At 42.1% G+C, this 14,886-nt stretch overlaps 2 protein-coding genes across 2 annotated transcripts in view; one reads left to right on the plus strand and one right to left on the minus strand.

Annotated features, from left to right (window-relative positions):
* LOC131990769 (kelch repeat and BTB domain-containing protein 11-like) overlaps positions 1-978 on the plus strand; it is a 1,265-nt gene extending 287 nt beyond the window's left edge. The window contains exon 1 of the mRNA XM_059355884.1: positions 1-978. This exon is cut by the window's left edge and continues 287 nt beyond it. Within this exon, the coding sequence (XP_059211867.1) occupies positions 1-978 (978 nt within the window).
* Positions 979-4,985: 4,007 nt separating this feature from the next.
* Positions 4,986-9,223, minus strand: ccr6a (chemokine (C-C motif) receptor 6a). The gene is made up of 2 exons (XM_059356125.1): positions 8,780-9,223; positions 4,986-6,528 (listed from the first exon to the last, which is right to left on the minus strand). The coding sequence occupies exon 2, from the start codon at positions 6,520-6,522 to the stop codon at positions 5,368-5,370; it is 1,155 nt and encodes a 384-aa protein (XP_059212108.1). The 5' UTR covers positions 6,523-6,528; positions 8,780-9,223; the 3' UTR covers positions 4,986-5,367.
* Between the last annotated feature and the right edge of the window lie 5,663 nt (positions 9,224-14,886).

Genomic DNA, 14,886 nt, shown 5'->3' on the forward strand with positions numbered 1-14,886 from the left:
GTGGCCGAGAGCAGCGAGCCGCCGCAGCGGGCCGGGGGGCCCCGCAGCCCGCTGCAGGAGCGCCCCGGGGGGCCCCGGCGGGTCTGGAGCCTCCACCCGGAGCGGAGGCGCTGGGAGGTGCTGACCAGCCTGCCGGAGGAGGTCCCGGCCCGGGGCTCCGGGATGTGCACCCTCTACAACTACCTGTTCGTGGCGGGGGGCGCCGACGGGCCCCGGGCCTCCGACCGGGTGTTCTGCTTCAACCCGCCCACGCGCCTCTGGAGCCCCGCGGCGCCGCTCCGCCAGCCCCGCACCCAGCTGCGGCTGGTGGCCATGGACGGGCTGCTGTACGCCGTGGGGGGCGAGTGTCTGTTCTCCGTGGAGCGCTACGACCCCCGGGAGGCCCGCTGGGCCCCGGTGGCCCCGCTGCCCAAGGGCGCGTTCGCCGTGGCGCACGAGGCGACGGCGTGCGGCGGCGCGCTCTTCGTGTCGGGCGGCTCGCTCTTCTACCGGATGCTGCGCTACGACTCCCGCCGGGACGAGTGGGAGGAGTGTCCGTTCAACGAGAGCCGCCGCCGCTCCACCGACATGGTGGCGCACCGGAACCTGCTGTACCGCTTCGACGTGGACCGGGAGCGCGCGGGCGTCAACGTGTACAAGTACAACACGGTGGTGAAGGCGTGGACCGGAGGCTCCGCCTTCCCGCTGCCCGACCCGCGGCCCTTCCGCTGCGCGGTGCTCGGGGACCGGATCTACTGCGTCAACCGGAGCCAGACGCTGCAGCTGGAGGTGCAGGAGGAGCAGGAGGAGCAGGAGGAGCAGGAGGGCTTCCTGCCGGAGCTCCTGCCCTCCCCGCCCGAGACCCGGGGGGGGCTGGTCCCGTTCGTCCTCTGCCTGGACCAGGACCCCCGACCCGACCCGACCCGAGACGATGGACCCGAACCAACAGACCCGAACCGACCTGAACCAACAGACCCGAACCGACCCGAACCGACCTGAACCAACAGACCCGAACCGAGACAATGGACCCGAACAGACCTGAACCAACAGACCTGAACCAACAGACCCGAACCGACCCGAACCGACCCGAACCGACCTGAACCAACCGACCCGAACCGACCCGAACCGACCTGAACCGAACCGACCCGAACCGAGACAATGGACCCGAACCGACCTGAACCAACCGACCCGTGTGGAGAGCAGCACCGGTCCGGTCCTTACGGTGCCTTGGACTCTGTGACTCTATGACTCTATGACTCTATGACTCTATGACTCGAGGACTCTGTGACTCTGTGACTCTATGACTCTATGACTCTATGACTCGAGGACTCGAGGACTCTATGACTCTTGGACTCTATGACTCTATGACTCTTGGACTCGAGGACTCTCTGAATGTTTAAAGTTTGTCTGTAAAGATTTTTTCTGTTATTTTCAGGTTCTTCTTGTTTTTTTACATTAAGTGCAAATGCCATAAAACAGTAAATTACTTTTATTACAAATATTAAGCATGAAAAAACCTGTAAATGAATATAACGGGACTTTATAGATTAATTTACAGTTTTATTTAACTGTTTAATGTTTGAATGCTAAAGTGAATTCTGTGTTAAATACATAAATAATCATATTTCTGAATGTAAACTAAAGGAAACTTTGTGTTTCCTGACCGTCAAAATAAAAGCAGTAAAACTTTCCGTCATATTAACATAAAAAACTTTAGTTATTCTGCAGATATTAATATTAAAACACAGATATTTACTGTTGATTATCTGCATTTTTAAAGAATGTATCTGTAAAACAAGTGTTTTATGTTTATTTGACCTTTTATTGAAACAGTTATAGTTATTAATCTGTAATAAAATGACTTAATGATGAATTAAAGCTGTTAATGATAATAAAGGTTGAGAACATTATGAGATGAATAAACTCAATAAACCTGAAATCATTTCTCTCTGTTTTTATTTTTATTATAAATGTATTATTAATAAACGTCACCAGGCTTCAGTCGTTTCTCAGTAATATTAATAATCTATTAAAGAGCTGAAGGTTATTTACAGCTTTTATTATGAAAGAAACTCTCTTCATTATCAATAAATCTCACATAATATTTTCATCATCAATAATAATAATGAAAACATGAACTCGTCCATCAATTATCTCAAATCTTCTTCGTGTCTTTTGTTGTTTTAAACTCTTAAAAACTCCTGAAACGGTCAAAAACCAGAAAACACTAAAAAAATCTGTAAAAAGTAAAAAACGATGAAAGACTAGTAAAAATAAAATAAAACAACATAAAAACAAAACAACAAAAAAACTTTAAAATAAGTCTAAAATATAAATAACAATAAAAAACTGTAAAAAGTAAATACAGTAAAAAAACTATAATAAAAAGTTAATAAATAAATAAATAAAAACATTTAAAAAATAAAACACAGTAAAACAATGCTGAAAACTGAAAAAAAAAATTAATAAGAATGTAAAAAAGTACAAAACAATAAAAATAGTTTTAAAGAAATCTAAAAAACAGTTACAAAATTATTAAAAAATCTGTTAAAACAAAACAACAAAAACAGTTTAAAATAAGTTTAAAATAATAAAACTAAACAATAAAAAACTGTAAAAAGTAAATACAGTAAAAAAAAATTAAACAAAACATTAAAAGCGAGTAAAAAAATAAAAAAAAAACAACGCCGAAAACTAAAAAGAACGTTTATAAAAAATGTAAAAAAATAATTTAAAAAAATTACAAAACAATAAAATAGTTATAGTAGTTTTTCTAATAGTTTTTAAATAAATTGTTTTTAATGGTTTTGAAAAAGGTAGTTGTTTAACCCTCCGGTGTGGGACGTTTGGGAACAAAAGAGTATGTGGGACAACCACATTTTGTGCAGGGCATTTGGGAACTAAAGTATTTGTGGGACGTTTGGGAACTGAAAAGTGTATGGGACGTTTGGGAACTAAAATGTTTGTGATGCATTTGGGAACCAAATTTTGTGTAGGGCATTTGGGAACTAAAGTGTTTGTGGGACGTTTGGGAACTAAAAGGTGTGTGGGACATTTGGGAACTAAAAGGTCTGTGGGGCGTTTGGGAACTAAAATGTGTGTGGGACGTTTGGGAACTAAAAGGTGTGTGGGACGTTTGGGAACTAAATGTGTGTGGGACGTTTGGGAACTAAAAGGAGTGTGGGACGTTTGGGAACTAAAAGGAGTGTGGGACGTTTGGGAACTAAAAGGAGTGGGGACGTTTGGGAACTAAAAGGAGTGTGGGACGTTTGGGAACTAAAAGGAGTGTGGGACGCTTGGGAACTAAAAGGTGTGTGGGATGTTTGGGAACTAAAAGGAGTGTGGGACGCTTGGGAACAAAAAGGTGTGTGGGACGTTTGGGAACTAAAAGGTTTGAAATGTTTGGGAACAAAAAAGTGTGTGGGTTGTTTGGGAACTTAAGTGTATGTGATACATTTGGGAACCACATTTTGTGCAGGGCATTTGGGAACTAAAAGGTGTGTGGGACGTTTGGGAACTTAAAATATATATGGGACACTTGGGAACTCAAAAATGTGGGGAATTTGGGAAATTAAGTGTATGTGGGACATTTGGGAACTAAAGGTGCGTGGGACCTTGTGGGTCATTTGGGAACAAAAAAAAGTATGGGACATTTAGGAACTAAAGTGTATGTGGGACATTTGGGAACTAAAGTGTATGTGGGACGTTTGGGAACTAAAAGGTTTGAAATGTTTGGGAACAAAAAAGTGTGTGGGTTGTTTGGGAACTTAAGTGTATGTGATACATTTGGGAACCAAATTTTGTGCAGGGCATTTGGGAACTAAAAGGTGTGGGTAGGGAACCTTGAAGTAGCGTTTGGGAACTAAAAGGAGAAGCAGCATTAATAGCAGCTGTTGTGCTGCTGCCACCTGGTGTTCACTGCTGGGAAAGTTCAGAGTTGAATTATCATCATTTGGACATGATAACAGTAAAAATAAACGTATTCAAAGCAAACATTTATTTAATCTAAACATTCATCAGGTTCGTTCAATGTTATAAAAACAATACCAGAAGTCAAATATTACAGCAGTTTAAAGGTTACAGAGTTCACTCTGATGTTTTACATCTAAATTAAATCCAAAGTGGAGAAACTTCAGTAACAAACAAAACTCTCCATCTTCTGATTGAGTTCAAAGAGAGAAAAGACCAAAATAAAACACGTTCAGGACCAAATAAACCGACAAATCATTACATTTGTTGGATCGTTACTGTTTCATCACAGCAGAGAACTTCACGGCTGCTTTTCTTTTATAATAAACGAAAACAGTGGAAGAAGAACGATGCGTTACCTATCACACATCATGATACATTTATTTTTTTGGACTTGGAAACATTTGTACAACAGGTTTGGGTTACTTTAAATACAGACGTTTCACGCAAAATGACAAAAAAAGATGTAAAATGGCCAAATAAAAGAGATCAAGTTACAAAAAAGGACATCAAATTTAGAACAAAATATAAAATGATTAAAGAAAATGTAAAATGACATAAAAGATGTAAAATGACCAAAAAAAAAAGTAAAATTACCACAAAAAAAAACACGTAAAATGACCAAATAAAAGACTTAAAATGACAAAAATGATTTTTAAAAATGTGTAAAATGACGAAAAAAAACGTAAAATTGCAAAAAAAGTCAAATGATTAAAAAAAGACGTAAATTGACCAAAAAGATATAAAATGACGGAGAAAAAAAATGTAAAATGACATAAAAAATGTGTTAGGTTTTCTATTTCAACAAAGTCCTAAAGAGGTCAAACTGCAGAATTTCACAATAAAAGCATTAACCCTTTATCAGGCGAAGAACTATATTTGGTAACTTCAGGTATTATTTCGAGAAAAAAGTTGCAAATTTAAAAGACTTAAAGTGAGAAAAAAGCAACTTTTTTCCCACTTTAAGTCTCATAAATCTGTGCAATTTTTTTCTCGTAGATTTGCCACTTTAATCTAGTAAACATTTTTCTCAAAATATTATTTTCGTAGGTTTTTTTTTTTTACACATTCTGGCTGTATGTAATATCGTCCAATATTCTCTAGGGTTGAAATTTGGAATTTGCAAGTATTTCAATGAGTGTCCTATTAAGGGTTAAAGTGGTGAATCTGGGAGGAAAAAGTTGCTTTTTCCCACTTTTTTCTCGTAAATCTGCGACTTTTTTCGCGCAGATTTGCCACTTTAAATCTCTTAAATCTGTAACTTTTTTTCTAGTAAATTTGCAACTTTTTTCCCGTAATATCACCTGAAGTTACCAAATATAGTTCTTCACCTGATAAAAGGTTAAAGACTGGTCAAAAAGACTCGAGTCCGGTTCGGCCGTCCGGCGGCTCCAGCGGTCCCCGTGTTGTTCGGGGTCCTCACATGGTGAAGGAGGAACCGTTCTCACTGGACCCGTCCACGGAGCGGCGGGCGGACACGTAGACCTCGGAGGTGGCTCTGGAGAAGCGGCGCGGGGCGATGTACCTCTTCCCCAGACACCACAGGTCCTGGACGATCCTCCGGAAGTGGTTCCTGAACTTCACGCCCACGAAGGCGTACAGCACCGGGTTCAGGCAGCAGTGCAGGTACGCCACCGTCTGCGCCACCGTCTTGGCGGCCTGCAGCGCGTCCGCCTGCTCGCAGCTCTGCAGCTGGAACATGGTGGCGGTGTCCATCAGCAGCGCCACGTTGTAGGGCAGGTGGCACACGATGAACACCGCCACCACCGCCAGCACCACCCGCACCGCCTTGTGGCGCTGGAAGTTCCTGGCCTTCAGCAGCGTGGCGATGACGGCGGCGTAGCAGAACACCATGACGAGCAGCGGCAGGAAGAAGCCCACGGCCAGCTGGGTGCTGGGCACCGCCATCTTGGTCACCATGGCCGTGGCGTTGTCCACGAACCTGAACTCGCAGACGAACTGCGGCGCGCTCGGGGCGACCTCGTCGTCCAGGAAGTGGTCCATGTGGGACGGCTCGTAGCGGTCGTAGAAGTAGAAGGTGGGGACGGACAGCAGCAGCGCCGCCGCCCAGACGCCGCCGCAGATGACGCGGCTGTACGGCAGCGAGCGCAGCTTGAAGCTGCGGCGGGCCTGCACGATGGCGACGTAGCGGTCGGTGCTGATGCAGGCCAGCAGCAGCGTGCCGCTGTACAGGTTCACGCTGTAGGAGCCACGCAGCAGCTTGCACGCCACCGGCCCCATCGACCACGACGACAGCTCGTTGTAGACGATGAGCGGCAGCGAGGCCACGAACAGCAGGTCGGCCACGGCCACGTTCAGCAGGAACACGTCCGTCATGGACTTGGTCCTCTTGTAGAAGGCGTAGGTGACGATCACCAGGCTGTTGCCCACCAGCCCCAGCAGGCAGATGATGGAGTGGATGTAGGGGCCCACCACCAGCTCGATGCTCTGGTTGTTCTGGTGGGAACACGGGGGAACCAGCGGGTAGTCGTAGTCGTAGTCCAGGGTGGTGCTCATGTTGAAGTCTGGGTAATCTGTCTGGGTGGACACGTTCTCCTCCGAGTGCTTCATCATCTTCGGCTGTGAAGGACAGAACACACGGAGTCATTCAGCAGCTTCACCACCAGAAACACCAGAAACACCAGAAACACCAGAAACACCAGAAACACCAGGAGGAACGTTTCCTGGAGGTTCTGCGCAGCGTCTCAGACGGATCAAAGACTTTCGTCATCGCTCATAACAAGCATCAGCTTCTCTGGCCACAACATCCTCCTCTCCTCTCCTCCTCCTCCTCTCCTCTCCTCTCCTCTCCTCTCCTCTCCTCTCCTCTCCTCTCCTCTCCTCTCCTCTCCTCTCCTCTCCTCTCCTCCTCCTCCTCCTCCTCTCCTCTCCTCTCCTCTCCTCTCCTCCTCCTCCTCCTCCTCCTCTCCTCTCCTCTCCTCTCCTCTCCTCTCCTCTCCTCTCCTCTCCTCCTCTCCTCTCCTCTCCTCCTCCTCCTCCTCCTCCTCCTCCTCCTCCTCCTCTCCTCCTCCTCCTCCTCCTCTCCTCCTCTTCCTCAGTTACCAACCTGGGGGTAAAAACGGACCCTTAACTCACCTTTGCCAACTAAGCAGGTGAGGAAGCTTTCAGTTACTAGCTGTAGATGTGAGGTCAGCTCCTTTAAATCAGGACTAGAAACACTCTAGTTTACTGCAGTACCTCCAGAACTCTGCAGGAGGATCCTGAGGAGAGTCTCCCTGTTTCCACCAGGACTGAATATCAGGTTTCCCTTCTAACTCATCAATGCATCTACAGAAACACTCCTTTATATCACTAAGAACTACTCACCCCACAAAACTCCCTGTCCCTCCGCTGCACCCACCACAACCAGACTCAGCACCGTGGAACCGTCCTGAGGGCTCCACAGTCCACAGACACTTTAAAAAAGGACTAAAAACTTTCCTTTTTAGCAAAACCTTTGGTTCCTCCCATCTAGATGGTTTTTAGATTATGTGTATAGATATGTATACTTTTTCTTTCTTCCTTTTTAGGATCAGACTGTTATGCTTTTAAGCTGCAGCACTTTGAGATTCCCTCTAATGTAAAGTGCATTACAAATGTATTATTATTATTATTATTATTATTAGTTTAAACTCTTGGTAGCACTCTCTGAGGAGTGGGAGGAGAGGGTCGGCTGAAAGGAGCAGAGCAGAGGCAGATTTTCCATCGTTTTCTTGATAATAACCAGAATCATTATGAATAAAACCATGTTAAATGTCTAGATATCAGCTCTATAATTAAACTCTTATCAGATGTTATTGTTGTTATCATTATATTTGTCCAAACAAATGAACCTTTAGTTGAACCAGACATTAAAATGAAGAAGATATTAGAGAAAACAAGGAGGTCTAACCATGTTCTCCATGACTGTATGTAAAAAGGAGCATATTTATACATATTGAAGACAAATGTGATAAGTTTGGTCGTTATTTGATGTCCGTCTTGTTTACTTTAATTTATTGGTGTTTCATTGTGTCTTTTGGTGTGAATCCTGGCTCTGGGTTTATTTGGACAGTTTACAGAGCGGTGACACGAGGATTTAACCAGAAAACCACTCAAACAGAAACTATGGAGCAAAGCAAAGATCCGTCTGGAGTCATGAAGCTCCGCAGCTCTTCTTCATCACGTCACCACGTAGAAACATCAGCATGTTTCCTGCTGCAGCTCAACTCGACAGTTTTGGCTTTTACACAAGTTTACATGTCACATTAAATGCATCAACTCTATTTCAGCAAAGGTTTAAAAAAACACCTCGACCACGTTTAGGTTTTTGCAGGTTTTTCAAATTTTACAGTTTGCATTCATCATTTTTAATGCAGCATTTTGTCTTTGATGTTTTTGTCAATTTTTGTTTGTTTTTGTGTTTTTTGTAGAAAAAAAAAAATTGTAAAAAAAAAGAAAGAAAGAAAGTGTTTTAAGTGTGTTTTTGTGGGGGTTTTTTGGTAAAAAATAAAAACAACGTAAAAAAGTATGTTTTTTGTTTTTGTAATTTTGTGTGTTTTTGGTGTGTGTTTTTTTGTTGAAATGTTGATCCAGTAAGTCAAAGTGAAAAAAAATAATAATCAGGTCATCTAGGTGAGGTTGTGCTGAAAACAATGATACCAACACGTCATGGTAACGATCTTTAAGTGGTTTATATACAGGCAGAATGAAAAGGAGTCAAAAACTGACAAACTAGCCCCAAACTCCAGAGGGTTAAAACTCCTGATGAGCTTCTATTCACCTCTAAACAATACAACAAGTCAACGGACTGAGACAGAAACAGAGGAGCTGAATAAAAGAAAGTACTGACCAGAATTCAAGCAACAAGGTCACGTCCACGAGTGAAAATGCTTCAGAGAAGTTCTCAGTGTGACTCTGGCAGAGAAACACAAGAAGAGAATTTCACTGGATGACACCAAATGTTTCCTGTTGGACTCTGAAAAGAAATAAAGCTCCAGATTTTAAAGTTGTGATTAAAATCAGCACGTCTGAAATACAAACTGGAGTCCTGAAACATCAGAGAAGTCAGTGACAGAGAGTCAGAGAGAGAAGAGAGAACGGCTGAAGGGAAAGTCTTTGTGTCTGGAGACGGCTGTGAACCAGGAGGAGCTTCAGTGGGACCGACAGGGAGTGGACAGACCTTTGTCCATCAGGAGGACGTCATCATCAAAATAAAACTTTATGAACCTCAAACACGAAAACACCACGCACGAAGAGTTTAAAGAGTAACGTTTACATTTAAAATACAGAGGTACAGCCGTGTCTTTAGTCCCTTTGTCTTTAACCTGCCTGATCTGTCTCTAACCTGCCTGATCTGTCTCTAACCTGCCTCATCTGTCTTTAACCTGCCTCATCTGTCTTTAACCTGCCTCATCTGTCTCTAACCTGCCTCATCTGTCTCTAACCTGCCTCATCTGTCTCTAACCTGCCTGATCTGTCTCTAACCTGCCTCATCTGTCTCTAACCTGCCTCATCTGTCTTTAACCTGCCTCATCTGTCTTTAACCTGCCTCATCTGTCTCTAACCTGCCTCATCTGTCTCTAACCTGCCTCATCTGTCTTTAACCTGCCTCATCTGTCTCTAACCTGCCTCATCTGTCTTTAACCTGCCTGATCTATCTCTAACCTGCCTGATCTGTCTCTAACCTGCCTCATCTGTCTCTAACCTGCCTGATCTGTCTCTAACCTGCCTCATCTGTCTCTAACCTGCCTCATCTGTCTTTAACCTGCCTGATCTGTCTCTAACCTGCCTGATCTGTCTCTAACCTGCCTGATCTGTCTTTAACCTGCCTCATCTGTCTCTAACCTGCCTCATCTGTCTCTAACCTGCCTGATCTGTCTCTAACCTGCCTGATCTGTCTTTAACCTGCCTGATCTGTCTCTAACCTGCCTCATCTGTCTCTAACCTGCCTCATCTGTCTTTAACCTGCCTGATCTGTCTCTAACCTGCCTGATCTGTCTTTAACCTGCCTCATCTGTCTCTAACCTGCCTCATCTGTCTCTAACCTGCCTCATCTCTCTAACCTGCCTGATCGATCTCTAACCTGCCTGATCAGTCTTTAACCTGCCTGATCTGTCTCTAACCTGCCTGATCTGTCTCTAACCTGCCTGATCTGTCTCTAACCTGCCTCATCTGTCTCTAACCTGCCTGATCTGTCTTTAACCTGCCTGATCTGTCTCTAACCTGCCTGATCTGTCTCTAACCTGCCTGATCTGTCTTTAACCTGCCTCATCTGTCTCTAACCTGCCTGATCTGTCTTTAACCTGCCTGATCCGTCTCTAACCTGCCTGTTTTAAGTGCGTTTTTGTGTGGGTTTTTTTTTGTAAAAAATAAAAAAAATGTAAAAAGTATGTTTTTTGTGTGTTTTTGTAATTTGGTGTGTTTTTGGTGTTTTTTTTTTTTGTTGAAATGTTGATCCAGTAAGTCAAAGTGAAAAAAAAAAAAAATCAGGTCATACCTGCCTCATCTGTCTCTAACCTGCCTCATCTGTCTCTAACCTGCCTCATCTGTCTTTAACTTGCCTGATCTGTCTTTAACCTGCCTGATCTGTCTCTAACCTGGCTCATCTGTCTCTAACCTGCCTCATCTGTCTTTAACTTGCCTGATCTGTCTCTAACCTGCCTAATCCGTCTTTGACCTGCCTCATCTGTCTTTGACCTGCCTCATCTGTCTTTAACTTGCCTGATCTGTCTCTAACCTGCCTAATCCGTCTTTAACCTGCCTGATCTGTCTCTAACCTGCCTCATCTGTCTCTAACCTGCCTCATCTGTCTTTAACTTGCCTGATCTGTCTCTAACCTGCCTAATCCGTCTTTTACCTGCCTCATCTGTCTTTAACCTGCCTGATCCGTCTTTTACCTGCCTCATCTGTCTTTTACCTGCCTGATCCGTCTTTTACCTGCCTGATCCGTCTTTAAAACATTAGAAGTGACGTTTGCCGCCGTCTGGACAGGAGAGCTGGATGTGAACAGAAACATTGAGAGGAAACTATGAAGTGTTCTTGTATTTTACTGTGAAACCTTTAAAGGTAGTTTTGACGTCACAGAGTCGACTCAGGACACAAATTACTGCAGATTGTGATGTGAAACCATCAAACGAAGCGCATTAGATATTAAAATGATGTGAAAGTGGCACAGAGTTGGTTGTGCTGGTGAGACGAGCTCAGAGTGTTCCAGTTGTGGTCGCTGAGGATGAGCCAGTGTGAGTGTGTTGCTGTCAGGTGGAGAGGAAGTCTGCAGAATAAACCAGGTCAGTGGAGCCTCCAGCAGCAGCAGCGACCCACTTCAGCCCACTTCAGCCTGACGCGGTTCACTTACAACACCACGCTTCCTTTGTTCTCACGTCTCATCCTCTCCCATCACACAACCGTTGATATTCAACGTTTAATCACTTCACCCCTCAATCTAGACAATTATCATTTGATTTAGACCAGGGGCCTCAAACTGGCGGCCCGCGGGCCAATTGTGGCCCTCGTGACGATATTTTGTGGCCCCCACCTTGATATGAAAGTTTAATGTGAGTTTTATATGAATGGCACTTTGCCGTGTTGTGTGTGGAAGGTCCCTTTAATTACTTTCTTTGGTCATTTTGTGTCTTTTTTAATAATTTGTGTCTTTTTAAAATAATTGTCTTTTTTTAAGTAATTTTGTGTCTTTTTTGTCATTTTGTGTCTTTTTTAAATAATGTCTTTTTTAGTAATTTTGTGTCTTTTTTAGATAATGTCTTTTTTAGTAATTTTGTGTATTTTTTTGGTCATTTTGTGTATTTTTTAGTAATTTTGTGTATTTTTTAGATAATGTCTTTTTTAGTAATTTTGTGTCTTTTTTGGTCATTTTGTGTCCTTTTTTGGGTAATTTTGTGTCTTTTTCTAAGTAATTTAGTTTTTTTCTGTCATTTTTTAGTAGTTTAGTGTCTTTTCTTGGTCATTTTGATACTGCCTCCAGCGGCCCCCAGGTAATTTGAGTTTGAGACCCCTGCTTTAGACAGACAGACAGACGGATTACTTTATTCATCCTCGAAGGGAAATTCTGTTGTCTGGTATTTAAGTACAATAAAATACAATAGAATAAAATAATATTAAAAACAACAACAGCATAAATAAAAACAACAATAGAAAACAACACAGAATAGAACAAGGACACTTAAGAAGTTAAAAAGAAGATCAGTTGGTAGGTAGATGATGACATGATGGTAATAATGTTATTGTGACTAGACAGCATATAATAGTATAGTATATAATATAATAATAATAATAACAATAATAATAATAATATATAATATAATATATAATAATAATAATAATATATAATAATAATAATAATAATAATAATAATAACAATAAGGACAGTATAATAATAGTAGTATATCATAGTATATAGAAATAATAGTAATGGCAGCAACAGTACATGTATATAATAATAATAATAATAATAATAATAATAAAAAGAAGAAGAAGATGAAGGCCACTATAATAATAGTAGTATATCACAGTAAAACCATAATACCTATCATTGATCCGACTTCACTTTGAGCGTCCTGAGTTCTTCCTCAACGTCTACATATGTTTTTTTTAAGAAAAATGAAAAAATAGTTTTGTTAGAGCGATCTAAAAAAACTGTTACATCTCCCTTTTTCAGAAATCTCCCTGCGTTTTTAATATGGGAGCCAATGAGGCTGTTGGTGGTGTTGGTGGATCATCTGTGCGTCCTACGCCCAAACTATAACTCTGACAGCTTTACCAGAGGATTGTGAGGGAGAAGACTCATTTTCCTACGTTTCTATGTATAAATTATTTCTGTAGAGTGGAATTTGCGGCCTGGAGCGCAGTTTTCAAATTTATTTTTTGACAGTTTTTTCTCTCCCTCTACACTCTGGTGATGACGTCACACACTGTGACACGAACATTCCGTGCAATACACACCCATTATAATCTCAGAATTTCTCCAAAAATGATCATGGTCATTGAACAGGGATTGATAAAAAACTATATGACCTATCGAAACGTGGATTAATACACCGATACACAAGACTTGTGTCTACTGTTTGAAGTTTAAATGGAGTCTCTAGGTGAAATTATGCCGGAGAAGTAGATGTTTAAAAATCTCCAATTATTGTTCTTTTTCCCTCATTTTTTCCCCGGCCGTCCCATTCACTTCAATGCAAAATTTTGGACAGATAATATAGTAAGAGTATAAGAATATGTAAATAAGTAGAATGTGCAAAAGGACAATAATATAGTATAAATATGATATATAATATGAGTATGATTAATATGAAGAGCTCTGACATATGAAGTGCAGCATCTGTTCCAGTATTAGTGTTGAACAGGAGAACAGAGACAGTAGTTTAGTTTAGTTTAGTTTAGTTTAGTTTAGTACAGTAAAGTTTAGTTTAGTTTAGTTCAGTAAAGTTTAGTTTAGTTTAGTTTAGTACAGTAAAGTTTAGTTTAGTTTAGTTTAGTACAGTAAAGTTTAGTTTAGTTTAGTTCAGTAAAGTTTAGTTTAGTTTAGTTTAGTTCAGTAAAGTTTAGTTTAGTTTAGTTTAGTTCTGTAAAGTGACTCTGACAGACGGAGACGAGTTATAAAGTCTGATGGAAGGAGGAAGGAACCACTTCCTGGATCCTTTATCTTATTATTTCACATCAGTGTTGCTGCTATTTCTTAACAGCTAAATCACAACTTCACCAACATGTCTGTCTGTTAATGATGAGATTATCATCTATAACTATGATAGTATTTGGTGTGTCTGGTTGTATTGATCTGTCCCTGTATCTGTAAACTCAGCACTAACTCTGTCTGATGTGTGTATGTGACCACAGTAACATGTTGCATCATGTGTCGGCAGGCGGAAACACCACCACCACACCACCAAAACACCACCACCACCACCACCACCACACCACCCAGTTAGTCACCTGCAGGAGAATAAAATACCTGCAGTCACTGTTTGAGATCTTTGAGTCATTGAGTTCTTTCTGTCTGCAGCGTCAACTAAACCTCCATTAATGACCTCTGAACTCTTCATCACACCACAACAACATCTGATCACTGTACAAATACATATATATATATATATATATATATATATATATGACTAAGAAAATACACAAAATGACCAAAAAAAGACACAAAATGACAAAAAAAAAGACACAAAATGACCAAAACAGTAATTAAAGGGACCTTCCACACACAACACAGTAAAGTGCCATTCATATAAAACTCACATTAAACTTTCATATCAAGGTGGGGGCCACAAAATATCATCACAAGGGCCACAATTGGCCCGCGGGCCACCAGTTTGAGCCCCCTGTTGTAAAGTTTGATGAGCTGTGATGATCCTGGAGGTGTCAGCAGCTCATTCTACACCCTGAGCTCCCATCAGACTCTCTGACTGCACATTAAAACTGATCTTGATTGATTTGTTGACTGATTTTACTGACAGTTCCTCAAACGCCTCATTGTTCCTGCTCTGACTTCTGCTCTCTGCAGCTCAGTTTGTCCTCTCTGACTTCCCGTATTCTCAAATGTCAGCTGGGGGCAAACAAACAAACAAATAAACAAATAAAACACCTTCAGGCTCGGAATGCAGATCAACTTAAAGGAGGTTGTTTATGTTAAATATTAGTGTCACACCTGCCTGATCTGTCTTTAACCTGCCCGATCCGTCTTAAACCTGCCTCATCTGTCTTTTACCTGCCTGATCTGTCTTTAACCTGCCTCATTTGTCTTTAACCTGCCTCACCTGTCTTTAACCTGCCTGATCTGTCTTTAACCTGCCTCATCTGTCTTTAACCTGCCTCATCTGTCTTTAACCTGCCTCATCTGTCTCTAACCTGCCTGATCTGTGTTTAACCTGCCTGATCTGTCTTTAACCTGCCTCATTTGTCTTTAACCTGCCTCATCTGTCTTTAACCTGCCTG

Source organism: Centropristis striata, chromosome 18 (genome assembly GCF_030273125.1).
Source record: "Centropristis striata isolate RG_2023a ecotype Rhode Island chromosome 18, C.striata_1.0, whole genome shotgun sequence".
Taxonomy (NCBI): Eukaryota; Metazoa; Chordata; class Actinopteri; order Perciformes; family Serranidae; genus Centropristis; species Centropristis striata.

Coding starts and splice junctions, on each gene's coding strand:
- ccr6a (XM_059356125.1), bottom strand. CDS start 6,522: ATGATGAAGCACTCGGAGGAGAACGTGTCCACCCAGACAGATTACCCA.